The 27,851-nt window shown below is 40.3% G+C and overlaps 2 protein-coding genes across 2 annotated transcripts in view; one reads left to right on the top strand and one right to left on the bottom strand.

Annotated features, from left to right (window-relative positions):
• Positions 1-151: 151 nt before the first annotated feature.
• LOC133617614 (ADP-ribosylation factor 4-like) lies at positions 152-14,664 on the top strand. The gene is made up of 6 exons (XM_061977694.2): positions 152-383; positions 7,151-7,231; positions 8,577-8,686; positions 8,945-9,016; positions 10,519-10,641; positions 14,290-14,664. Exons 1-6 carry the CDS (start codon positions 317-319, stop codon positions 14,377-14,379), a joined length of 543 nt encoding a protein of 180 aa, XP_061833678.1. The 5' UTR covers positions 152-316; the 3' UTR covers positions 14,380-14,664.
• A 122-nt stretch (positions 14,665-14,786) lies between these two features.
• appl1 (adaptor protein, phosphotyrosine interaction, PH domain and leucine zipper containing 1) overlaps positions 14,787-27,851 on the bottom strand; it is a 42,674-nt gene continuing 29,609 nt past the window's right edge. Inside the window, exons 15-22 of the mRNA XM_061977691.2 lie at positions 26,543-26,722; positions 23,686-23,738; positions 23,343-23,517; positions 23,236-23,272; positions 23,031-23,174; positions 18,066-18,116; positions 17,911-18,000; positions 14,787-16,434 (exon numbers count right to left, since the gene is read on the bottom strand). Of these exons, the coding sequence (XP_061833675.1) occupies positions 16,279-16,434; positions 17,911-18,000; positions 18,066-18,116; positions 23,031-23,174; positions 23,236-23,272; positions 23,343-23,517; positions 23,686-23,738; positions 26,543-26,722 (886 nt within the window). The 3' untranslated portion in view covers positions 14,787-16,278. The remainder of the gene's footprint in view (positions 16,435-17,910; positions 18,001-18,065; positions 18,117-23,030; positions 23,175-23,235; positions 23,273-23,342; positions 23,518-23,685; positions 23,739-26,542; positions 26,723-27,851) is intronic.

Below are 27,851 nucleotides of genomic sequence, written 5' to 3'. Positions count from 1 at the left end.
AGACCAAAATAATCCAAACTGCTTTCCAAAGTGTAACTTTTGAAGCTATTGGGGCGTCGAAGTGTCCGCGAGGAGTCTTTCAGTGTTATTTTCATCAACACAAACAGGCACCCTTATTTTGTAGGCGGGCCTTTCAGCGGAAGTCACGTCTCACGAGTGTTCCTGTTGCCACGGCGTACTATTCTGACAGGTACACGAATGACACACAAGCAGTTACACGCACGCCCTGGCGGTGCCTATAAAGGCAGGAGACCCACGGCGGCGGACACACACGCAAAGCGAGACACCTCTTGAAGACGACACGCTGACCGGAAGTATGGGCGTCCTCATCTCCCGCCTCTTCTCCATGTTTACATCCAAAACTCCCGCCAGGATCCTGATGGGTGAGCGTCGTTCTTGTTTGATACATTTATTTTTATTTTTTGGGTGAAATTGTAATCGTTAGTACTTTTGGATAAAATATTGTTGAAAACGCAAACTTCAGGACATTAAAATATAAATCCCTTAAGTTTTTGTGTAGGGATGTCAGATAATGGCTTTTTGCCGATATCCGATATTGTCCGATCTTTAATTACCGATACCGATATCAACTAGATATATACAGTCGTGGAATTAACACATTATTATGCCTAATTTGGACAACCAGGTATGGTGAAGATAAGGTACTTTTTTTTTTAATTAATAAAATAAAATAAGATAAATAAATTAAAAACATTTTCTTGAATAAAAAAGAAAGTAAAACAATATAAAAACAGTTACATAGAAACTAGTAATTAATGAGAATTAGTAAAATTAACTGTTAAAGGTTAGTACTATTAGTGGACCAGCAGCACGCACAATCATGTGTGCTTACGGACTGTATCCCTTGCAGACTGTATTGATATATATTGATATATAATGTAGGATCGAACCACAATATTAATAACAGAAAGAAACAACCCTTTTATGTGAATGAGTGTAAATGGGGGAGGGATTTTTTTTGGGTTGGTGCACTAATTGTAAGTGTATCTTGTGTTTTTTATGTTGATTTAATTAAAAAACAACAACGATAACATCCATCCATCCATCCATCCATCTTCTTCCGCTTATCCGAGGTCGGGTCGCGGGGGCAGCAGCCTAAGCAGGGAAGCCCAGACTTCCCTCTCCCCAGCCACTTCGTCCAGCTCCTCCCGGGGGATCCTGAGGCATTCCCAGGCCAGCCGGGAGACATAGTCTTCCCAACGTGTCCTGGGTCTTCCCCGCGGCCTCCTACCGGTCGGACGTGCCCTAAACACCTCCCTAGGGAGGCGTTCGGGTGGCATCCTGACCAGATGCCCGAACCACCTCATCTGGCTCCTCTCGATGTGGAGGAGCAGCGGCTTTACTTTGAGCTCCTCCCGGATGGCAGAGCTTCTCACCCTATCTCTAAGGGAGAGCCCCGCCACCCGACGGAGGAAACTCATTTCGGCCGCTTGTACCCGTGATCTTGTCCTTTCGGTCATAACCCAAAGCTCATGACCATAGGTGAGGATGGGAACGTAGATCGACCGGTAAATTGAGAGCTTTGCCTTCCGGCTCAGCTCCTTCTTCACCACAACGGATCGATACAGCGTCCGCATTACTGAAGACGCCGCACCGATCCGCCTGTCGATCTCACGATCCACTCTTCCCCCACTCGTGAACAAGACTCCGAGGTACTTGAACTCCTCCACTTGGGGCAAAATCTCCTCCCCAACCCGGAGATGGCACTCCACCCTTTTCCGGGCGAGAACCATGGACTCGGACTTGGAGGTGCTGATTCCCATCCCAGTCGCTTCACACTCGGCTGCGAACCGATCCAGTGAGAGCTGAAGATCCTGGCCAGATGAAGCCATCAGGACCACATCATCTGCAAAAAGCAGAGACCTAATCCTGCAGCCACCAAACCAGATCCCCTCAACGCCTTGACTGCGCCTAGAAATTCTGTCCATAAAAGTTATGAACAGAATCGGTGACAAAGGGCAGCCTTGGCGGAGTCCAACCCTCACTGGAAACGTGTCCGACTTACTGCCGGCAATGCGGACCAAGCTCTGGCACTGAGCATACAGGGAGCGGACTGCCACAATCAGACAGTCCGATACCCCATACTCTCTGAGCACTCCCCACAGGACTTCTCGAGGGACACGGTCGAATGCCTTCTCCAAGTCCACAAAACACATGTAGACTGGTTGGGCAAACTCCCATGCACCCTCAAGGACCCTGCCGAGAGTATAGAGCTGGTCCACAGTTCCACGACCAGGACGAAAACCACACTGTTCCTCCTGAATCCGAGGTTCGACTATCCGGCGTAGCCTCCTCTCCAGTACACCTGAATAGACCTTACCAGGAAGGCTGAGGAGTGTGATCCCATGATAGTTAGAACACACCCTCCGGTTCCCCTTCTTAAAGAGAGGAACCACCACCCCGGTCTGCCAATCCAGAGGCACCGCCCCCGATGTCCACGCGATGCTGCAGAGTCTTGTCAACCAAGACAGCCCCACAGCATCCAGAGCCTTAAGGAACTCCGGGCGGATCTCATCCACCCCTAGGGCCTTGCCACCGAGGAGCTTTTTAACTACCTCAGCAACCTCAGCCCCAGAAATAGGAGAGCCCACCACATACTCCCCAGGCACTGCTTCCTCAGAGGAAGACGTGTTGGTGGGATTGAGGAGGTCTTCGAAGTATTCCCTCCACCGATCCACAACATCCGCAGTCGAGGTCAGCAGAACACCATCCTCGCCATACACGGTGTTGATAGTGCACTGCTTCCCCTTCCTGAGGCGGCGGATGGTGGTCCAGAATTGCTTCGAAGCCGTCCGGAAGTCGTTTTCCATGGCTTCCCCGTACTCCTCCCATGTCCGAGTTTTTGCCTCTGCGACCGCTGAAGCCGCACACCGCTTGGCCTGTCGGTACCTGTCCGCTGCCTCAGGAGTCCTATGAGCCAAAAGAACCCGATAGGACTCCTTCTTCAGCTTGACGGCATCCCTCACCGCCGGTGTCCACCAACGGGTTCTAGGATTACCGCCACGACAAGCACCAACTACCTTGCGGCCACAGCTCCAATCAGCCGCCTCGACAATAGAGGCGCGGAACATGGTCCATTCGGACTCAATGTCCAGCACCTCCCTCGTGACATGTTCAAAGTTCTTCCGGAGGTGGGAATTGAAACTCTCTCTGACAGGAGACTCTGCCAGACGTTCCCAGCAAACCCTCACAATGCGTTTGGGCCTGCCAGGTCTGTCCGGCATCCTCCCCCACCATCGCAGCCAACTCACCACCAGGTGGTGATCAGTAGAAAGCTCCGCCCCCCTCTTCACCCGAGTGTCCAAAACATGAGGCCGCAAATCCGATGACACAACTACAAAGTAGATCATGGAACTGCGGCCTAGGGTGTCCTGGTGCCAAGTGCACATATGGACACCCTTATGTTTGAACATGGTGTTTGTTATGGACAATCTGTGACGGGCATAAAAGTCCAATAACAAAACACCGCTCGGGTTCAGATCCGGGCAGCCATTCTTCCCAATCACGCCTCTCCAGGTTTCACTGTCGTTGCCAACATGAGCATTGAAGTCCCCCAGTAGAACGAGGGAATCACCCGGGGGAGCACTCTCAAGTACTCCCTCGAGTGAATCCAAAAAGGGTGGGTACTCTGAGCTGCGGTTTGGCGCGTAAGCGCAAACCACAGTCAGGACCCGTTCCCCCACCCGAAGGCGGAGGGAAGCTACCCTCTCGTCCACCGGGTTGAACTCCAACGTACAGGCTCTGAGCCGGGGGGAAACAAGAATTGCCACCCCAGCTCGTCGCCTCTCACTGCCGGGAACGCCAGAGTGGAAGAGAGTCCAGCCCCTCTCGAGAGAACTGGTTCCAGAGCCCTTGCTGTGCGTCGAAGTGAGTCCGACTATATCAAGCCGGAACTTCTCCACCTCGCGCACTAGCTCAGGCTCCTTCCCCCCCAGCGAGGTGACGTTCCACGTCCCAAGAGCTAGCTTCTGTAGCCGAGGATCGGACCGCCAAGTGCCCTGCCTTCGGCTGCCGCCCAGCTCACATTGCACCCGACCTCTATGACCCCTGCTATGGGTGGTGAGCCCATTGGAGGGGGGACCCACGTTGCCTCTTCGGGCTGTGCCCGGCCGGGCCCCATGGGGACAGGCCCGGCCACCAGGCGCTCGCCATCGTGCCCCACCTCCGGGCCTGGCTCCAGAGGGGGGCCCCGGTGACCCGCGTCCGGGCGAGGGAAATCTGGGTCCTTGTTTTTTATATTTCATGGAGGTCTTCGAGCTGCTCTTTGTCTGATCCCTCACCTAGGACCAGTTTGTCTTGGGAGACCCTACCAGGGGGCATAAAGCCCCCGGACAACATAGCTCCTAGGATCATTGGGACACGCAAACTCCTCTACCACGTTAAGGTGGCAGCTCAGAGAGGAGACAACGATAACAATAATTTAAAAAATGATACCGATAATTTTCCGATATTACATTTTAACGCATTTATCGGCAGGCCGATATTATCGGACATCTCTATTTTTGTGTATTAAGCATTGTAGCTGCTGATGGAAGCAACATGTACATTTGATATATAATTCCATAGTTGGTGAGAATAAATAAATACGATGCATAAATATACGTTCATATTAGGGATGTCCCGATCCAGGTTTTTGCACTTCCGATCCGATACCGATATTGTTTTTGCACTTCCGATCCGATACCGATACTGACCGATACCGATACTGACCGATAATGGCCTATCCGAGCATGTATTAAAGTTTAAAGTTATTTAGCCTACTTAGTTGTCAGAATCATGTTGAAAAGGGTTTTAGTACTCTTGATAACAACTAGCCAGCTGAATTAGGGGAGTTTGAATAATACACAATGGTTGGTAACAAGAAACTGACCTGTTTATTCAAGGATAAACACAAAATAGACAAAATTATACATGACAAACAGAAATGGCATCATTGAACTAAGGCTGGGCGATATGGCCTTTTTTTAATATTGCGATATTTTAAGGCCATATTGCGATACACAATATATATCTCGATATTTTGCCTTAGCCTTGAATGAACACTTGATGCATATAATCACAGCAGTATGATGATTCTATGTGTTTTGATTGATTGATTGAGACTTTTATTAGTAGGTTGCACAGTGAAGTACATATTCCGTACAATTGACCACTAAATGGTAACACCCCAATAAGTTTTTCAACTTGTTTAAGTCGGGGTCCGCTTAAATTGATTCATGATACAGATATATACTATCATATATATACTATCATCATAATACAGTCATCACACAAGATAATCACATTGAATTATTTACATTATTTATAATCCCGGGTGTGGAGGGGGGCGCCGGATGTAAGTGTCAAAAAGACAGCCAAAAGAGTTTGATATGAGAATAAATCTAAAGTTAAAATATAGGGTAGAAATGCACCCATTTGCAGGAAATGTAGTCTTGATTTTCAACATTTTCTTTCAAGGCTTGCATGTCTACATTAAAACATTCTTCTTCATACTGCATTAATATATGCTACTTTTAAACTTTCATGCAGAGAAGGAAATCACAACTAAAAAAATCACTAATTTTTTCATACGGTGTTGATCTGGACATTTTTGCCTCGGCATTTTGATGGTGTGGACGTGTGGCACCGAACGGAGATAAGCGTCTCGACAGACGTTATAATATTTGAACAATGATGACGAAAACTGTTTTCTCTGTCGTGTCCGTGTGTCGAAAATTGTTATGCGCTTATTTTTTTATTTGATTTTGTGCGTGGCATATAATTGCTATGCGCAGAGGACGTTTGAGCAGTGCGTAATTGCACAACCGCGCACCTTAGAGAGAACGTTGGTCACACGGCTGCGCTAGCATCACAGCTAACGTTAGCCATGCTGCTACCTCTCTGCTCGGGGAGGACGTATACGTATGTGACGTATGACGTGACAGTATGTGACGTATGACGTGACAGTATGTGACGTCTGTAAGAAGGTGCGCTTGCTGTCTGTGAGAGGGAGACACAGAAAAGAGTGAGAAGAGCCTGTCGTGTAATGCCAGCAGCTAAAAGCAACTGCGTGAGAATCCACAGACCTGTGGGTGTGCTGGAAAATGCGGAACGGAAGCAGCAGAAAAGTGGAATGTATAATTTAAATCGGTGCGTTGGAAAACACGGAGCAGAGTTGTTTTTTTAACTGGATCGGCATTTTCCCATGCCTTGCCGATACGCATTTTTTGGCAAATATCGGCGGCCGATCCGATCCAAATATCAGATCGGGACATCCCTAGTTCATATTGTATACATCATGTAATTAAAATGGCATTTCCTTAATTCATTTGAGTTTATGATAACTTTATTTTGTTACAAAACCCATTGAGAGGGGAATATATTTTTTTTGTTCCGGGCCGCCATGTTTTTCTTATTTCCGTAACGTGCCACATAACATTTATGATCCAAACGGCTCACATTTATGAAAAATGGGTCCGTTTATGTCGACATGTGTCATAGTATTATCGTCAACAGCATTGAAACACACGGCGACTTCCTGTTTGGTGCAAAGTAGGCTTCAAATTAAAAGCGCGGCAATATTAGCCCGCACCCGTTTGTATTCTTTATTTTTGTAACCATTAACCACAGGAAGTAAAGATATGTGTACGTATGTGTGGAAGCTTTACTATCATTGCAGTCAACACAACAAAATGACTGGTTAGAGGACTGTAGTACTGGTACACGGGCTCCATCTACCATTACTTGTTAAAAGTACAGTGTTTTATTTTGCTATTTTCAAACACATTTGATACTTTTCAAAATATGTGTTTCAAAATATTAAACATACTTGTTAAATGAAACCTTTGCCTTGGTTTTAATGAATACTTGGGCCTAGTACTCTACTGTATTTTAATGGTGGCCATTATGGTGGTACTTGGAGAGCCTCTAGTGTTTTCTGAGAGGTACTTGGTGGAAAATACCAGACTAGATTGTAAATATGCGCCAATGGAGGAAAGGGAAGTCAAAAAGTTTTTCCTCCTCATCTCTGGCGGAAGCTACTAGTAAATATGCAAGAAATGGATAGTTTTAGTTCCGAGTTTTATGTGGACAATCCTTAGATAGGTATGAATATGAATGTCCCTGATAGTTGTTGTTGTTTGTGTGACAGTGGGTCTGGACGCTGCAGGGAAAACCACACTGCTGTACAGAATGAAGCTGGCTGAGGTGGTCACCACCATTCCCACTGTTGGTCAGAACAACACTTGTCACCATCACAACAATCATAGTCAATACAGTATCACTGTTATTGTTTTGTTGTTGATGTGGTTTTGGTTTTGTTGTTGTTGTGGTTTTGTTGTTAATGATGATGTTTTTGTTTTGTTGTTGATTTATTTGTTTTGTTGGTGTTACAAGTGTTGTTTTTGTTTTGTTGTTGTTAATGTTGTTTTTGTTTTGTTGGTGTTTTTTGTTGCGTATGTGTTGATGTTTTTGTTTTGTCTGTGGTGTCGTATTTGTTTTGTTGGTGTTAATGTTATTTTTGTTTTGTTGATGTTGGTGGTGGTGGTGTTGTTGATGTTGGTGTTTTTGTTTTGTATGTGTTGATTTTGTTTTGTATGTGTTAATGTTGTTTTTGTGTTGTTGATATTGTTTTTGTTTTGTTGGTGTTGTTTATGTTTTTGTTTTGTTGGTGGTTTTTTGTTTTGTATGTGTTGTTGTTTTTCTTTTGTCTGTGGTGTCGTATTTGTTTTGTTGGTGTTTTTAATGTTATTTTTGTTTTGTTGATGTTGGTGGTGGTGTTGTTTTTGTGTTGTTGATGTTGGTGTTGTTTTGGTATGTGTTGATGTTGTTTTTGTGTTGTTGATATTGTTTTTGTTTTGTTGGTCTTGTTGGTGGTGGTGTTCTTGTTTTGTTGGTGTTGATGATTTTGTTTTTGTGTTGTTGATTTTGGTGTTTTTGGTGTTGTTTTTGTTTTATATGTGTTGATGTTGTTTTTGTTTTGTATGTGTTGTTGGTTTTGTTTTGTATGTGTTGTTGTTTTTGTTTTGTTGGTGATATTGTTGTTTGTTTTGTTATTGGTGTTGTTTTTGTTTTGTATGTGTTGTTGTTGGCGTTGATGTTGTTTTTGGTGATGTTTGTGTTGATGTTGTTTTTGTTGTTGATGTTGGTGTTTTTGGTGTTGTTTTTGTTTTATTTGTGTTGATGTTGTTTTTGTTTTGTATGTGTTGTTGGTTTTGTTTTGTATGTGTTGTTTTTGTTTTGTTGTTTTGTTGGTGATATTGTTTGTTTTGTTATTGGTGTTGTTTTGTATGTGTTGTTGTTGGCGTTGATGTTGTTTTTGGTGATGTTTGTGTTGATGTTGTTTTTGTTGTTGATGTTGGTGTTTTTGGTGTTGTTTTTGTTTTATTTGTGTTGATGTTGTTTTTGTTTTGTATGTGTTGTTGGTTTTGTTTTGTATGTGTTGTTTTTGTTTTGTTGTTTTGTTGGTGATATTGTTTGTTTTGTTATTGGTGTTGTTTTGTATGTGTTGTTGTTGGCGTTGATGTTGTTTTTGGTGATGTTTGTGATGATGTTGTTTTTGTTGTTGATGTTTGCAGGCTTTAACGTGGAGACAGTGGAATATAAAAACATCACTTTTACTGTTTGGGATGTTGGTGGTCAAACTATCATTAGACCACTCTGGAAACACTACTACGTTAATACACAAGTAAGTACTACTGCGTTAATACACAAATAAGTACTACTACATTAAGTAGTAGTAGTTGAAGAAGTCTTTGTGTCCACATTTAGGGTGTGATATTTGTGTAGTAGTACTTGAAGAATTATGTGCGTTCACATTTAGGGTGTGATATTTGTGTAGTAGTACTTGAAGAATTATGTGTGTGATATTTGTGTAGTAGTACTTGAAGAATTATGTGTGTTCACATTTAGGGTGTGATATTTGTGGTGTGTGTGTCACATTCAGGGTGTGATATTCGTGGTGGACAGCAACGACCCTCAGAGGATCAAAGAAGCTGCAGAGGAGCTGCACTGCATGGTAAGCAGATATGTGAGCAAGAAGTACTGATGAAGTATTAGTGTGTATGGAAGTGTTAGTGTGTATGGAAGTGTTGGTGTGTATGGAAGTGTTGGTGTGTATGGAAGTGTTGGTGTGTATGGAAGTATTAGTGTGGATTGAAGTGTTGGTGTGCATTGAAGTGTTGGTGTGCATGGAAGTGTTGGTGTGTATGGAAGTGTTGGTGTGTATGGAAGTGTTGGTGTGTATGGTGTGTATGAAAGTGTTGGTGTGTATGGAAGTGTTGGTGTGGATGGAAGTGTTGGTGTGTATGGAAGTGTTAGTGTGTATGGAAGTGTTGGTGTGTATGGAAGTGTTGGTGTGTATGGAAGTGTGTGGATGGAAGTATTAGTGTGGATTGAAGTGTTGGTGTGCATTGAAGTGTTGGTGTGTATGGAAGTGTTAGTGTGTATGGAAGTGTTGGTGTGGATGGAAGTGTTGGTGTGGATGGAAGTGTTAGTGTGGATGGAAGTGTTAGTGTGGATTGAAGTGTTGGTGTGTATGGTATGTATGGAAGTGTTGGTGTGTATGGAAGTGTTAGTGTGTATGGAAGTGTTGGTGTGTATGGAAGTGTTGGTGTGTATGGAAGTGTGTGGATGGAAGTATTAGTGTGGATTGAAGTGTTGGTGTGCATTGAAGTGTTGGTGTGTATGGAAGTGTTAGTGTGTATGGAAGTGTTGGTGTGGATGGAAGTATTAGTGTGTATTGAAGTATTAGTGCGTGTATGGAAGTAGTAGTGCGTGTATGGAAGTATTAGTGTGTATTAAAGTATTAGTGTGTATTGAAGTATTAGTGTGTATGGAAGTATTAGTGCGTGTATGGAAGTATTAGTGTGTATGGAAATAGTGTGTATGGAAGTATTAGTGTGTATGGAAGTATTAGTGTGTATTGAAGTATTAGTGCGTGTATGGAAGTATTAGTGCGTGTATGGAAGTATTAGTGCGTATATGGAAGTATTAGTGCGTGTATGGAAGTATTAGTGTGTATTGAAGTATTAGTGCGTGTATGGAAGTATTAGTGCGTGTATGGAAGTATTAGTGCGTGTATGGAAGTATTAGTGTGTATTGAAGTATTAGTGCGTGTATGGAAGTATTAGTGTGTATTAAAGTATTAGTGTGTATTAAAGTATTAGTGTGTATTGAAGTATTAGTGTGTATTGAAGTATTAGTGTGTATTGAAGTATGTAGGGACGGCGTGGCGCAGTGGGAGAGTGGCCGTGCGCAACCCAAGGGTCCCTGGTTCAATCCCCACCTAGTACCAACCTCGTCATGTCCGTTGTGTCCTGAGCAAGACACTTCACCCTTGCTCCTGATGGGTGCTGGTTAGCGCCTTGCATGGCAGCTCCCTCCATCAGTGTGTGAATGTGTGTGTGAATGGGTAAATGTGGAAGTAGTGTCAAAGCGCTTTGAGTACCTTGAAGGTAGAAAAGCGCTATACAAGTACAACCCATTTATCATTTATTATTTATTATGTGTGTGTTGCAGCTGGAAGAGGAGGAGCTGAGGAAGGTGTCCTTGTTGGTGTTGGCCAACAAACAAGACCTCCCTCACGCCATGTCTGTCAGCGAGGTCACCAGCGCCCTGCGCCTGGCGGGGGTCTCCCAGCAGGTACGTGTGTACCCTCAGAAGGGAATTAAACTAACTAATAAAAATATGATATGTCTGAAGTTGATCTAGAGTTTTAAGTGTTGAAAGTAAAAATGTATGAATGATTTACAACACTGATGAGTGGGACCCTTTTGGATCCCAAATAATTTTAGTGGCAGCTTTTCTTTCAAACTGTCATTGCTCAAAAAATAATGACTCAAAATCAATGTTTTTATGAATTATTGACATATTTAAGGCTCCAATTAGAGAAAATATTGCATATTTAGTGTTTGACATACAAAAAAGTAAGTTTTGTATGACAAAAAGGGCTTAGCTAACATATATAAAAAATAATAAAAATTATAATCGGCAGATAGATCTGAAGTTGATCTAGAGACTTAATTGTTGAAAGAAAACACATATGAAATATTTGAACACTTTTATGAGTGGGACCCTTTTGGATCCCCTATCATTTTAGTGGGATTTTTTTTTTTAACTGTCATTGCTCAACAAAAAAAAAAAAAGACTCAAAATCAGTGTTGTTATGAATTATTGACTTATTTATGTTTCCAATTACTTATCTCCAAATACTTATCAAATATTCCGCTTTGACATTTATTTTTTTGGGGGGGGAATTATTGCATATTTTGTGTTTGACATATAAAAAACAAAGTTTTGTATGACAAAATTGGAATAAAACAATCAAATAAAAAAACAACAACATTAAAATATTAAGAATTATAAATCGGCAGATAGATGGGAAGTTGATATATTTAAAGTGTATACTTAAGTGTTAAAAGTAAAACATGTACAAATTATTTTATTTTATTTATTTTTATTATTTATTTATTATTATTTATTATTAATATATTTATTATTTATTTATTATTTATTTATTTATTATTATTTATTATAATATATTTATTATTTATATATATTATTATTTATTAATTTATTTATTTTTATTTTATTTTATTATTTTTTAAAGTGTATACTTAAGTGTTAAAAGTAAAACATGTACAAATTATTTTAACACTTTTATGAGTGGGACCCTTTCGGATCCCCAATCATTTTAGTGGTATTCTTTTTTTGAACTGTCATTGCTCCAAAAATAATAATGACTCAAAATCAGAGATTTAAGTGTTAAAAGTTAAAAAAAAAAAAAAAGACCTATTTTTAACACTTTTATGAGTGGGACCCTTTTGAATTGCCAAGAATTTTAGTGGGACCCTTTTTGAACGATCATTGCTCAAAATAATAATAATGAATCAAAATTTATGTCGTTATGAATTATTGTCGTATTTGCGGCTCCAATTACGTCACATCAAATATTCCACTTTGACATCTTTTTGGGAGACAATATTGCATATTTTGTGTTTGACATATAAAAAACAATGTTTTGTACAACAAAAGGGAATAAAACAAACAAATATAAAAAAAACCCATAAAAAATAATAAAAATATATAATTGGCAGATATATCTGAAGTTGATGTAGAGACTTAAGTGTTGAAAGAAAAAAAAAAGTATGACTTTTTTTTTAACACTTTTATGAGTGGGACCCTCTTAGATCCCCAATAATTTTAATGGGACCTTTTTTAAACTGTCATTGCTCCAAAAAAAATGTAATCAAAACAAACACAAAAAATAATATAAAAAATATAATCAGCAGATAGATCTGAAGTTCATCTAGAGATTTAAGTGATGAAAGAAAAAGTAAGATTTATTTTTAACACTTTTATGAGTGGGACCCTTTTGGATTCCCAAGTATTTTAGTGGGAATTTTTAAAACTTTTTTTTAAAGAACAAAGTTTTGTATGATAAAAGGGGCATAAAACAAACAAATAAAGAAAAACACCCCGTAAAAAATAATAGAAAGATATATTATCGGCAGATAGATCTGAAGATGATGTAGAGACTTAAGTGTTGAAAATAAAAAAGTATGACTTGTTTTTACACTTTAATGAGTGGGACTCTTTTAGATCTCCAGGAAATTTAGTGGGACCATTTTAAATAGCTCAAAAAAATATTAATGAATCAAGATCAATGGTGTTATGAATTATTGGTCTAATTATGACTCCAATTACTTTACATTAAATATTCCACTTTCAAATATTACCAGGAGAAAATAGTGCATATTTTGTGTTTGACATATAAAACAAAATTTTTTGTATGACAAAATGGGGAAAAAAAACATAAAAATAATTTAAAAATATTATCGGCAGATAAATCTGAAGTTGATCTAGAGACTGAAGTGTTGAAAGTTTAAAAAAAATATATATATATATTTTACTCTTGTGAGTGGGGATCTAAAGTGGGACCCTTTTGGATCCCTAAGATTTTTAGTGGGACATTTTTTGCTCAAAAAAATAATAATCAAAATTGATGATGTTATGCATTATTAAAGCTCCAATGACTTCACATCAAATATTACATTTTGACATTTATTTTTTGGGGGGAAAATATTGCATATTTTGTGTTTGACATATAAAAAACAGTTTTGTATGACACAAAGGGCATAGAACGAACAAACAAACAAAAAAAAACAACATTAAAAATAATAAGAATTATAATCTGCAAATAGATGGGAAGTTGATCCCAAGACTTAAGTGTTAAAAGTAAAACATGTACAAATTATTTTAACACTTTTATGAATGGGAACTTTTTGGATCCCTAATAATTTTATTGGTATTCTTTTTTTTTTTTTTATATATATATAAACTGTTATTGCTCCAAAAATGATAATGACTCAAAATCGATGTTATGAATTATTGATCTTTTTACGGCTCCAATTACTTCACATCAAATATTCCACTTTGACATCTTTTTGGGAGAAAATATTGCATATTTAGTGTTTGACGTATAAAAAACAAAGTTTTGTATGACAAAAAGAGAATAAAACAAACAAACAAACAAACAAAAACACCCATAAAAAATATTATCGGCAGATACATCTGAAGTTGATCTAGAGACTTAAGTGTTGAAAGTAAAAAAAAAATTTAAAAAAAGAAGACTTATTTTAACTCTTATGAGTGGAGATCTAAAGTGGGACCCTTTTGAATCCCCAATAATTTTAGTGGTATTCTTTTTTTTTTTTAACTGTTATTGCTCCAAAAATAATCATGATTCAAAATCAATGTTGTTATAATTATTGACTTATTTAAGGTTCCAAAGACTTCACATCAAATATTCCACTTTGACATTTTTGGAGATAAAATATTGCATATTTTGTGTTTTTGTCATAAAAAACAGGGTTTGGGTAAAAAGGGCATTAAATAAACATAAAAACCTGATAACTTTATACCTATATACCTTAAAGTTGATCTAGTGATTTAAGCATTGAATAAAAAAATAATATATGACTTATTATGAACATTTTAATGACGGAGACCCTTTTGGGTCCCCGGGACCAAAGTTGAGGAGAGCCCTAAAGGTAAAAAAAATATAGTTTTGAAAATGACAAATATCAATATCCGCGTGCTTTCATTTTTGGAAAAAGTTTGGACACCCCTGAGCTAGAACGTTATCTATGATCTGTTCCAGGGTCAAACTGCGGCCATTTCAAATCACACCAGCTATGTACACGTGTGAAAATAAAGTTAATCATGGACTAGAAAAATGTCAAAGTACAATAAAATACTCATGGTGTGTGTGTGTGTGTGTGTGTGTAGTACCATGTCCAGGCGTCGTGTGCGGTGAGTGGGACGGGTCTGGTGGAAGGCCTGGATTGGCTCTCCAGGCAGATCCTGAACCAGTCGTAGCCCACACCAAGTCCGGAGCCTTGCTGGATGAACAAGTGAAGAAGATGGATTTATTTAATCAAACCTTACAATAGCCATGCTGGCTCCGCCCCCTCCTCTCATCTTCCACGAGCCAATCCTCTTCTTACTCCGTCTTGTTGCCTTCCTGTCAATCTTCCATCCATCCTGTGGTCACAGTGCACTTTAAAACACTACACTTTATCTTGGTCTTGTACAAATATCTTTTTTTATCGCTGTTTGTTCCTCAATAAAGTTGTCATGGGTGCACCAACTTGACAAAAATAATTTACATGTAATTATTTTAGCTGTATGCCTCAGAGTCATCTAACTTGGTCCCTGGCCTATTTTTAAATGTTAGCATTTCTGTTCAGCTTATCAACACCGATCATACCAACTAACAGCACTCGATATGCCAACTGTGGGGTTAGTGCTTTATTTGTGTGTAAAAAGCTTTTTTTTTTGTGATTAATTAGACATTGAGTCGTATTTACAGTCCAACATAGTAAAGTGCTGAACGGTCAACATGAGCTTTTTTTCCCCCGCCTGCCGCAAAAACAAACACTCCCAACAAAGACGTAATCATCTTTAGTAAACGTACTGATTTTCTCATAAAAGTTCAACAATCACACATCCATCAGTGACATTCTTTGTGGATTTAAACACATTTCTTAATATCAAGCCTAACTAATGTCATCATTGTTATTGAGGAGGTTAACATTGAAACCTTCAACGCCAACTTTTGCCTTCAGTAAAACGGTCAAGTATGAAATAAGAGTGCTTTTGGATCAGAACAACAAAACCATCAAACTCCTGCTGTCATGACGGAACAATCGTCCATAATTAAGAATAGAACCACAATCAAGGTGATTTTTAAAAGTGGTGGTGTCTTCCCTCGTCTTTTTATCCCTTAAAGCAGAGCTGGGCAAATTAAGGCCCGGGGGCCACATGCGGCCCGTTAAGCTTTTCAATCTGGCCCACCGGACATTCCCAAATAACTTTTTAGACCTAAACTGTAGCTTCCATTATGATGTGCAGTGATGTTTTCAAATGACCGTAAGTCTTGAACGATACAAAGTATTTCAATGGTTGGAATCTGCGCTTTTGCATGATACTATGGTAATCTAATTAGTTACTATGGTAATCTAATTAGTTACTATGATAATCTAAATCACAGCAGCTCAGACAAGGCACCAAGCAGTGTGGATGGGGAGCGTTTCCACAGTGTTTCCAGAGCCTGAAATGTGTGTCAGGGACAGACGCGGAAGGAGATTTTTACAGCAAAGTTCTAAAGCTTAGTGATGTATCAGATCGTAGGTGGGGTTTTTTTACCCTTCACCTTCTTATTTCACTGTTCGTTGCATTTTTCTTGCGTTTCGCTTGATTGTAAAATATGTCGATCGAGAAGGGGTGTGACGTTCATATGTTGTCAATATTCAGTGTTTTATCCTTCGTAGTTAATATTGTATATCCCAAATTCTTTATTTTCATGTACATTCTGGGTGTCTCATTCAGTAGAATATGTAAAATTCCATTCCGTTTTTAGCATTCAATAAGACATTATTGTGAGGTTTTGTATTAGTGTTCCTAAAAATAAGTTTACCGGCCCCCAGACATATTTTTTTCCTCAAAATTTGGCCCCCCGAGTCGAAATAATTGCCCAGGCCTGCCTTAAAGGCTTTAACAATGCAGTCATCAGTGCCAGGAGGCGGAGCTTAGCATCCAAACTCAACATGAGAGCTTGTTTGTAAAATGCACAAGTAAAAGGTTGCTTGGTAGTTAACAGGAGCGAGTATAAAAGCATTTCTAAGAGTCAGTAACCAGAGATGATGATATAGTTTTTCATCAGGTGTTGCTTCCTGAGCGTGGTCTGGTGTGTTGGGACATGCGTTCTGTTAGGTGTCAGGCTTCCGACTCGCCCTTCTTCGGGCCCTCCTCGCCGCCGGCGTCGCTGTCCTCGGACTGGCTGTTGCTCAGCACGACGAAGTGTCCGTCGGGCGCCGAAGGGTTGCCGGGGCGACTTGAAGCGGCGATGAGGCGACTCTGCTCCTCCAAATCCTGAAAGACGCCATCAAGACCAGTTAAGGCTCGAACTGGCAGGGTTTTCTTGCTCCCCTGGACATTCCCAAAAGGCTGTTGGTTTAAAACGTACCACTGAACGGCCGACAATTAGCCACCTTTCTTTTGTAAATGCAGTCAGTACATGGGAATGTGGCGGACCGCTGGAATGCTCAGATAAGGGAGGGGTACACTTGAATAGAGAGAAGCCGACAGTTCTCATGTTGCAAGGACTGAGTTATATTAGCTGTAAATATTTCTGATCTGATGAGCTCTTATGTAGACATACACAAGTGCTCTTATGCTAAGCTGCCATAACCTTTTTAGTTTTAAGTTTTTATTTTGTTTTTGTTTCTGTAAAATGTAAACCTTTTTTTTAATTTTTTTTTTATTAATATCGCTACAGTGCATAATTCTTGTACAATAAAAACTTCCTAACTTTCTAAATATATATTTTCTATATTCTTAGAATATCTTGTATGACAACTTATTCTCACAAAATTGCAATAAAAAAAAAGAAAAATCCTCAATACAGTATATTTGACTTTAATCATGTAAAATCACACACCTTTTTGATAAAAAAAAACATTTTTATTTTTTTCTTTAAATATTTCTACAGACTTAAATATTTCTATAGACTTTTTTCACAACATATTTGACTTTAACCATGTAAAATGGCATCTTTTTTCTTTGAATATTTCTACACAATTCTTATAAAATAACTTTTGTCAAAATATTGTTTTTTCTAAAAAAAATATACACAATTACATAATTTTGCTTGAAAAATATTTTTTTCTCAGAATATTTTTTTCTCAGAATATTCCTAAAAGTTCTTGTATGACAGCTTTTTTCTCACAATATTGCAACTTTTTTTTAGATTTTTTCTTTTAATATTTAAAATAATTTTACATATTTGACTTATACCATGTAAAATTGCATACTTTTTTCTTAAAATATATTTTCTTAAATTATTTCTACACAATTCTTACAACATAATTTTTTCTCACAATAATGCATTTTTCTTCAAATATATATATATATATTTTTACAATGTAATTGATTTTAATACTGTAAAATGGCATAATTTTTTCTTGTAAAATTGTAAATGTTTCTCTAAAAATTCCCAAAAATTTCTTAATACTTCTATCACATTTTTTTTTTTAAATAACTTTTTTTCATAAAACATTTGACTTTAATCTTGTGCAATTATATAATTTTGTATCGTAAAAAAAAAAAAAAATTATATATATATATTATTTTGTCTTGAATTGTTTTTACTCAAAATATTCCTAGAAATTCTTGTAAGACAACTTTTTCTCACAGTATTGCAACAATTTTCTCGTTCACAGAACAATGGTTCACACCTGAGTTATGTAATCCAGCCATTTGGCAATCTTTTGGGAGTTGTAGGTAGAAAAGCCAAATGGCTGCCATTCGAGAGTTCTAGAGAGAGTCAAAAGATTAAAAGCTCCTCACCTTCTCAATTTGTTTCTGCTTGCTGAGCTCCTCCTGCTGCTTCTCTTTGGCCTTGTCTTGCTCCTTCCTCTTCTCCGCCGCCTTGTGGTCCTACAGCACGACAGGTAACAGCGTCACACACTGAAGGTGTCCGGGAGGGTGAAGTTAAGGCTTACCACCGCAGAGTGGAGGGCGATCTGCTTGGCCAGGCCAATGCTGTCGCAGATCTGACATGTAACACAAGATGGAGGAGACACACGTTTAAATACAAAGTTGTTTGTGCCAAATCACAAGGAAAGTCCATCTACTGTAGGACCACCAGTGGGAAAACTGAACAGTTCTGCTTTAGCCACCATGGCCAGTCCCACTGGCTCATTGTGCGTGCCATCACTTCAACAACCTGATCTACTAAGATCCAAATAACACCTGCTTTACAGTTTGAGCCAACTACAAAATTGTGTTGGTGCAAAAGTGAAGCAGTTGGCCTTATTTAAGTGAGGTTTTTGCGTGTACTATACCAGCTGTCGCCATGGAGACACACCACCTTCATGACATCATAACGGTTCCGACTTGTTTGGTTATGTTGTGAAATATGCAGCACACACCACCTTCTCTGGGCAATATACTGAATAAGTATTAACAATATATCAAATGTATAAAAACAAACCGACATCGACAGACGCCAAAAGAAGTCAATTGAATTTTTAATCAGCGCCGTAAGTCACTAATTAGCTCTAAAATTATAAAATGATATTGCAGGATAGATTATCCATCCATCTTCTTCCGCTTATCCGAGGTCGGGTCGTGGGGGCAGCAGCCTAAGCAGGGAAGCCCAGACTTTACTCTCCCCAGCCACTTCGTCCAGCTCTTCCCGGGGGATCCCGAGGCGTTCCCAGGCCAGCCGGGAGACATAGTCTTCCCAACGTGTCCTGGGTCTTCCCCGTGGCCTCCTACCTGTTGGACGTGCCCTAAACACCTCCCTAGGGAGGCGTTCGGGTGGCATCCTGACCAGATGCCCGAACCACCTCATCTGGCTCCTCTCGATGTGGAGGAGCAGCGGCTTTACTTTGAGCTCCCCCCGGATGACAGAGCTTCTCACCCTATCTCTAAGGGTTTCTCTCGATGTGGAGGAGCAGCGGCTTTACTTTGAGCTCCCCCCGGATGACAGAGCTTCTCACCTTATCTCTAAGGGAGAGCCCCGCCACCCGGCGGAGGAAACTCATTTCGGCCGCTTGTACCCGTGATCTTGTCCTTTCGGTCATAACCCAAAGCTCATGACCATAGGTGAGGATGGGAACGTAGATCGACCGATAAATCGAGAGCTTTGCCTTCCGGCTAAGCTCCTTCTTCACCACAACGGATCGATACAGCGTCCGCATTACTGAAGATGCCGCACCGATCCGCCTGTCGATCTCACGATCCACTCTTCCCCCACTCGTGAACAAGACTCCCAGGTACTTGAACTCCTCCACTTGGGGCAGGGTCTCCTCCCCAACCCGGAGATGGCACTCCACCCTTTTCCGGGCGAGAACCATGGACTCGGACTTGGAGGTGCTGATTCTCATCCCAGTCGCTTCACACTCGGCTGCGAACCGATCCAGCGAGAGCTGAAGATCCTGGCAGATTATGTCTATTTTATTTCTGACAAATAGGACGGAGGATTCTCTCTCCATCGATTGTCTTTTCAGCGCCATCGCTTCCTCGCAGACATTTGTGCGTAACTGTGCCAGCTGCACGCACATTTCAAAAGCACTAAATATAAACGCAAAACAGTTTTAGTGTTGATAAATCACATTGCATGCCCTAAATCAGGGGTGCTCATTACGTCGATCGCGAGCTACCAGTCGATCTCGGAGGGTGTGTCAGTCGATCACCAGCCAGGCATTAAAAAAATAGTCCTAAAAATGAGCGATCATAAATCTTCACTATGACGTCACTTTCGTCACTTGATTGACATTCACGGCACCCGAGGGTCTTCTGAGATGACGCTGGCTGCTGCCAGCTCATTAAAATTACCGACTGGAAGGCGAGAAACACTTTATTTCAACAGACTCTGGCGCCGTACCTGTCAAAACTCCAAAGACCGACTGCACAGTTGCACAGTTGCGCTAACAAAATAGGAGTCTCAGAAAGCTGGCGTGCACAAGCTAGCAAGCTACGGAGTTTGCCGACAATGTATTTCTTGTAAAGTGTATACAGAGGAGTACGGAAGCTGGACAAATAAGATGCCAAAAAGCAACCACTTTCATGTGGTATTGGACAGAAAGGAGGACTTTTTTTCTCCTCCATTCGAAAATGCGGACCTTATCAGCACCACTGCATAATCAATGCAAGTCATCAGAATCAGGTAATACACCAACTTATATTCTTGTCTTCATGAAAGAAAGGAATCTATATGTGTTAAACATGCTTGTATTATCTTTAAACACCTTTAACTTGTTAACAATATTAACTATATGTATTAAACATTCTTGTATTATCATTAAACACCTTTAATTTTTTAACAATATTAACTATGTGTTAAACATGCTTGTATTATCATTAAACACCTTTAACTTGTTAACAATATTAACTATATGTATTAAACATGCTTGTATTATCATTAAACACCTTTAATTTTTTAACAATATTAACTATATGAGTTAAACATGCTTTCATTATCTTTAAACACCTTTATTTTTTTAACAATATTAACTATATGAGTTAAACATGCTTTCATTATCTTTAAACACCTTTTACTTGTTAACAATATTAACTATATGTATTAAACATACTTGTATTATCATTAAACACCTTTAATTTATTAACAATATTAACTATATGTGTTAAACGTGCTTGCATTATCATTAAACACCTTTAACTTGTTAACAAAAACATATATTTCATAAATAAGTAAAGATAAATGATATATATGAATGAGGTAGATCCCCACGACTTGATCAATTGAAAAGTAGCTCGCCTGTAGAAAAAGTGTGAGCACCCCTGCCCTAAATGATTATAGAGTGTGTCTGGAAAGTATTCCCAGCGGTTCACTTTTTCCCACATTTTTTTATGTTACAGCCTTATTCCACAATGGCATACATTCATTTTTGTCCTCAAAATTCCACACATAATACCCTATAAAGACAATGTGGAAGGTTTTTGCAAATTTGAGAGGTGCTGCTAAGAGGAATGGGCAAAACTGGCCAAAGATAGGTGTGCCAAGCTTGCGGCATCATATTCGAAAAAATACTTGAGGCTGTATTCGCTGCCAAAGGTGCATCAACAAAGTACTGAGCAAAGGTTGTGAATAATTATATACATGTTATTTTTTATTTGTAATACTTTTGCAAACGTTAAAAAAAAAAATGTTCACATTGTCATTATGGGATATTGTGTGTAGGATTTTGAAGACAAAAATGAATGTATTCTATTTAGGAATAAGGCTGTAACATAACCATACTTGCCAACCCTCCCGGATTTTCCGGGAGACTCCCGAAATTCAGCGCCTCTCCCGAAAACCTCCCGGGACAAATTTTCTCCCGAAAATCTCCCGAAATTCAGGCGGAGCTGGAGGCCACGCCCCCTCCAGCTCCATGCGGACCTGAGTCCACTTTCCCACAATATAAAGAACGTCTACAGTAAAGCAGTCCGTCTGCCGTAAACAGCAATGTTGTGACACTCTTAAACAGGACAATACTGCCATCTAGTGCATTTGATGAAAGCACTTTTGTGCGTGCCACACAGCAATGCATCATCAGAGAGGGTATTCAGCATGGTTAGAAAGATAGTGACAGAGAATAGAACAAGGATGGACAATTCAACCCTTAACTCAACAATGAGTAGATGAGTGTTATGTGTGTGTGTATATGTGTAAATAAATGAACACTGAAATTCAAGTATTTCTTTTATTTATATATATAATATATATATATATATATATATATATATATATATATATATATATATATATATATATATATATATATATATATATATATATATATATATATAATCTCCATCCATTTACTACCGCTTATTCCCTTCGGGGTCGCGGGGAGATAGATATATATATATATATATATATATATATATATATATGAAATACTTGACTTGGTGAATTCTAGCTGTAAATATACTCCTCCCCTCTTAACCACGCCCCCAAACACACCCCCAACCACGCCCCCCGCACCCACCCCCCACCCCCCGAAATTGGAGGTCTCAAGGTTGGCAAGTATGAAGTAAACATTACTAATTATTAATAGATTAGACCCCGGGCCCTTCAGCAGAGGAAAAATTGGGCCCCGAGATCAAACAGGTTAAGAACCCCTGCTTTAGTCATACTTGCCAACCTTGAGACCTCCAAATTCGGGAGATTTGGGGGGGAGAGGGGCGGAAGGAGTATATTTATAGCTAGAATTCACTGAAATTCAAGTATTTCTTTTATATATATATATATATATATATATATATATATATATATATATATATATATGTGTGTTCATTTATTTACACATATACACACACATAACAGTCCTCTCTACTCATTTGAAAGTGCAATGCTTTGCAGCCAGTAGCACACCCTTTAGAGGAGCATAGGTGAAATTTAATTTGCAGGAAAGGAGTGAGTTTAGGGTTGAATTGTCCATCCTCGTTCTATTCTCTGTCACTATCTTTTTTTGGACATTACTACTTGCTGTAGTTTTGAAGCAATGCATGATGGGAATCCGGATGTTGTGTGTCAGTGTATTAACGTGCCGGCTGGAATAAACACACGCTGAGAAATAGCTCCGTGCCTGCCTACTTTATGGGTTATAGATAAACCTATGGATAACGGAGACAAATATAATAGTCTCCTTCTTGTTGTGTGTGCAGTTGCGCACTGAGCTCCAAAAGCCGTAGATGTTATAACGTGACTGGGCGGGCACGCTGTTTATATGGAGGAAAAGTGGACGTGACGACAGGCTGTCCTCACTCAGGTCCGGCTGGAAATCGAGAGAAATTCGGGAGAATGGTTGTCCCGGGAGATTTTCGGGAGAGGCACTGAAATTCGTGAGTCTCCCGGGAAATTCGGGAGGGTTGGCAAGTATGGCTTTAGTAGATCAGGCCCTTTGTGGACTATTTTGAGTAGTATATTTCTGCTGTTCAAGGCGGCTCACAACCTTCTCGCCGTCATCGTTGGACTCGAAGATGTAGCACACGACTCGGCTGTCGGGCCCCCCGCCGCCCGCCGTCTGCAGGATGAATCCAAACAGCCTCTTGTTGTCCTGGTGGGAGGACGACTGTAGCACGCTGGCCAGGGGGAACTAGTGGACATGACAATAGTTGGTTGGAGGCGGCGTGCTGCATTTGTGGGCAAACACCTACCCTGAGGCGAGTAACTTGTGTCTGGGGATCGATGAGCCTGCAGAGCAACACACAGCGGGTGAACATACACGTGTATAGGGTACACATCCACAAAGAGGCGTTCATACTTGAGGCAGTCGCAGGTGACCAGCAGGTGTGACTCGGTCATCCTGAAGATGTTGTGAATGGCCCGGGCCGCCAGGATCTGCCTCATGGTCTCGGGGATGACATCCGCCGACTCAGCAGTCTTTACCTCCATCGAGCCCAGGAAGCGAACAATGAAGAGCTGGTGAAGGATCGAGTCTGGAAACCCCCCAACACCCCCAAAAAATATGTATTAACGGCAAACGTACACCTTCTTGCCAAGCAGCCTTCCAGTGGGTGCTGTTTTCCCCAATGCCTACAAGAGGCAGTAGTGAGCTGTATTTAGTGACAAGCTATGTTTACGATGGTTTGCAAAACAAGACGTACCTTCGTTTTCCGTCACTGGGTTGTCACCTGACTCTCCGAATGGGTTACTTCTCCTTCGAGTACACACACGCACACATATTATTTACAAAAGAACTAAACACAAATCAGTAAATTATTAATTCCAAATAGAGATCAACCCATGTTTTTTTCAGTGCTGATATCCTTTTTCATTGTCCCATTTACTCTCTGTAAAGCACAAGTTCCATTGGCAGCAAAACAGGCCCAGAGCATAATACTACCACCACCATGCTTGACCGTAGGAATGGTCATACTTGCCAACCTTGAGACCTCCAATTTCGGGAGGTGGGGGCGGAGGCGTGGTTGGGGGCGTGGTTAAGAGGGGAGGAGTATATTTACAGCTAGAATTCACCAAGTCAAGTATTTCATATATATATATATATCCCCCGCGACCCCGAACGGAATAAGCGGTAGAAAATGGATGGATGGATATATATATATATATATATATAAGAAATAATTGACTTTCAGTGAATTCTAGCTATAAATATATATTTATTTTATTATATATATATATATATCTATATATATATATATATATATATATACATATATAAAAGAAATACTTGCATTTCAGTGTTCATTTATTTACACATATACACACACATAACACTCATCTACTCATTGTTGAGTTAAGGGTTGAATTGTCCATCCTTGTTCTATTCTCTGTCACTATCTTTCTAACCATGCTGAACTCTGATGATGCATTGCTGTGGGCACGCACAAAAGTGGTTTCATCAAATGCACTAGATGGCAGTATTGTCCTGTTTAAGAGTGTCACAACATTGCTGTTTACGGCAGACGAACTGCTTTACTGTAGACGTTGTTTATATTGTTGGAAAGCGGACTCAGGTCCGCATGGAGCTGGAGGGGGCGTGGCCTCCAGCTCGGCCTGAATTTCGGGAGAAAATTTGTCCCGGGAGGTTTTCGGGAGAGGCGCTGAATTTCGGGAGTCTCCCGGAAAATCCGGGAGGGTTGGCAAGTATGGGAATGGTGTTCTTGGGATTAAAGGCCTCACCTTTTCTCCTCCAAACATATTGTCGGGTATTGTGGCCAAACAGCACAATTGTTAGAACTTTCCTCCAGAAGGTCTTATCTTTGTCCATGTGATGTCAGATGAAACAAAAATTTAGCTGTTTGGCCACAGTACCCAGCAATATGTTTGGAGGAGAAAAGGTGAGGCCTTTAATCCCAGGAACACCATTCCTACCGTCAAGCATGGTGGTGACAGTATTATGCTCTGGGCCTGTTTTACTGCCAATGAAACTGGTGCTTTGAATGGGACAATGAAAAAGGTGGATTACCTCCAAATTCTTCAGGACAAGCTAAAATCATCAGCCCGAAGGTTGGGTCTTGGGCGCAGTTGGGTGTTCCAACAGGACAATGACCCCAAACACACGTCAAAAGTGGTAAAGGAATGGCTAAATCCGGCTGGAATTAAGGTTTTAGAATGGCCTTCCCAAAGTCCTGACTTAAACGTGTGGACAATGCTGAAGAAACAAGTCCATGTCAGAGAACCAACAAATTTAGCTGAACTTCACCAATTTTGTCAAGAGGAGTGGACAAAAATTCAAGCAGAAGCTTGTGGATGGCTACCAAAACTGCCTTATTGCAGTGAAACTTGCCAAGGGACATGTAAGCAAATATTAACATTGCTGTATGTATACTTTTGACCCAGCACATTTGCTCACATTTTCAGTCGACCCATAATAAATTCATAAAAGAAGCAAACTTCATGAATGTTTTTTGTGACCGACAAGTATGTGTTCACTCTATCACAAAAAAATAAGAGTTGTAGAAATGATTGGAAACTCAAGACAGCCATGACATTATGTCCTTTACAAGTGTATGTAAACTTTTGATCGCGACTGTATATATGTACATATTAGAGATGCGCGGATAGGCAATTATTTCATCCGCAACCGCATCACAAAAGTCGTCAACCATCCGCCATCCACCCGAACTAACATTTAATCAAAACCGCACCCGCCCGCCATCCGCCACCCGCCTGTTGTTATATATCTAATATAGACGATGCAAGGCATTAGTGGTCTTTAGTATTCCCTTTTTTAGTTTGTCGCGTACCACGTTTGCTGCCGGCGTTGCCATCTCTTTTTTTTTTCTTCTTCTGTTGTGGCATGCTGCAGTTGCCTGCTCGTTTTTCGTATGTGGGTAACAACATTTAACTATGTATATGTATTTCCGAATTGGTTTAACTGCCACCCGCCTGAATCTATTTAAAATCAAATTTTTTTTTATTTCAACCGCCCGACCCGACCCGCGGATAAAATCTAATTTATTTTTATTTCAACCGCCCGACCCGCGGATAATCCGCGGACTCCGCGGTTGTGTCCGCAAACCGCGCATCTCTAGTACATATATATACTGCATGTATACAAAACATTGATGGGGGTTTTCGAAGTTGTTTCAGAGGGCTTTGAAGCTTTTTTTAAAATTATCTTTAAAATCCTCCCCGCCCCCAAAAAAAGACATATGTTCGTTGCAGTAGCGAAATAAACAAAGTGGACCCGGTAAGACACCGGGAAAGAAGGACAAAAATGGGATTTCCCGGGGGAAAAAATTGAAGTTTTGACCAACTATTCCCATGTAGGTACTTCACTCATTATTTATTTTTTATTACTAAATAGTGGTATCATATGTGTATATAGCGTATCTGCCGATGTAGTTCTGTTGTAGTTTTCTTACAAAAAAAACAAAAAAGATACCGATAAAGAGTCTGATACAAATATGTGTCAAAATGCCAAATATTGGCACTGATTATCCGGTCGATCTCTAATTCAAATACAAAAATGATCAGCTTTATTGGACTGACACTAACCTGCCAGACTGAGCTGCCGTCTTGCTGTGTCCAGAGTTCTCCTCACTGACAGGTGAGATGATGTCAAACTGGATGGGCGTGTCTGGGGCAACCAGGGCGTCCAATGAGAGCACAGAGAGGGCGGGCGAGGGCTCGGAGCCAGCAGAGCTGATGCTGCTTGTTCGGCCCACGCGACCCTTGCTGCCGTGGCAGGGGGAAAAGTGTGTTGTTAAAAAGATGGTCTGCATGTATCATGTAGCTTGTTACTTTTGACACATACAGGCACTGCGAATCTAAACTTCCTAAAAAGTAAAAAAAAACACTACAATTACTTCAAAACTCAGCCGCTCGTGTGCTGACAAGGAGCAGAAGGCGGGCCCATATTACACCAGTTTTAAAATCATTACATTGGCTACCTGTGTGTTCCGAAATCGATTTTTTTTACTGGTCCTTTAATGCCTTGATGGTCTTGGGCCTTCTTATCTTTCCGAGTTGCTTTTATCATATGAGTCCTCGTGGTCCCTGAGGTCTTCCGATACCAGCCTCCTAATTATTCCAAAATTCCATACCCACCGGGAGGCATCATTCCATTATTACACCCCCCATTTGTGGAACAGCCTGCCGGAAGTCCTCATGGCTGCAGAGAATGTTACGATTTTTAAAAACAAAGCTCAAGACCCACCTTTGTAACTTATTAATATTCTTACTCAACTTATGTTTATTATATTTTTAACTCTGTTTATCTAGTATTTATAACCTTTAAGTTACCACATACCATTACCATTTATCTGCACCCAATAGATTGCAGTGTGCCTCCAGGCAGTTGATGTGTGGCCGAAACCGGACACCTTCATTCAACCAAACTGTATTAATGAGCCACTTCACATTCCCAGTAATGGCGTTGCAACGATGGGAACAGTAACTAATTACATTACTCGTTACTGAAAAAAATAACACTGTTATACTCGATCGCTGTTATTACCAGGACTGGCCCTGGATTAAGGTCGCTGCGGTCGTGGCCCCTCCTCATCATGCAGCTCCTGGTGCACTCGGCTCCTTAGGGGAACTGCACTTTTTTTTAAAATTTTGCCTATTGTTCACAATCATTATGAAAGACATGACGGATTCATTTTTTTAATGCATTTTAACTTGCGAATAAAAGTCCGCTTACAGCGCAGCCAATGGGAGGTCCTCTATTCCGCCCATAAAACACGATAAAAAAAACATCCAAAAACCACCAACGATACTCCATTTACCTTTCGTGACTTGAATATTAACCAAGTATTAGAGATTTTGTTATCATAAGCGCTAACGCAGACAAACTATTTAT

This window comes from Nerophis lumbriciformis, linkage group LG18, assembly GCF_033978685.3.
Source record: "Nerophis lumbriciformis linkage group LG18, RoL_Nlum_v2.1, whole genome shotgun sequence".
In the NCBI taxonomy this organism is placed as follows: Eukaryota; Metazoa; Chordata; class Actinopteri; order Syngnathiformes; family Syngnathidae; genus Nerophis; species Nerophis lumbriciformis.
This window is presented reverse-complemented; position numbering and strand designations above follow the sequence as displayed.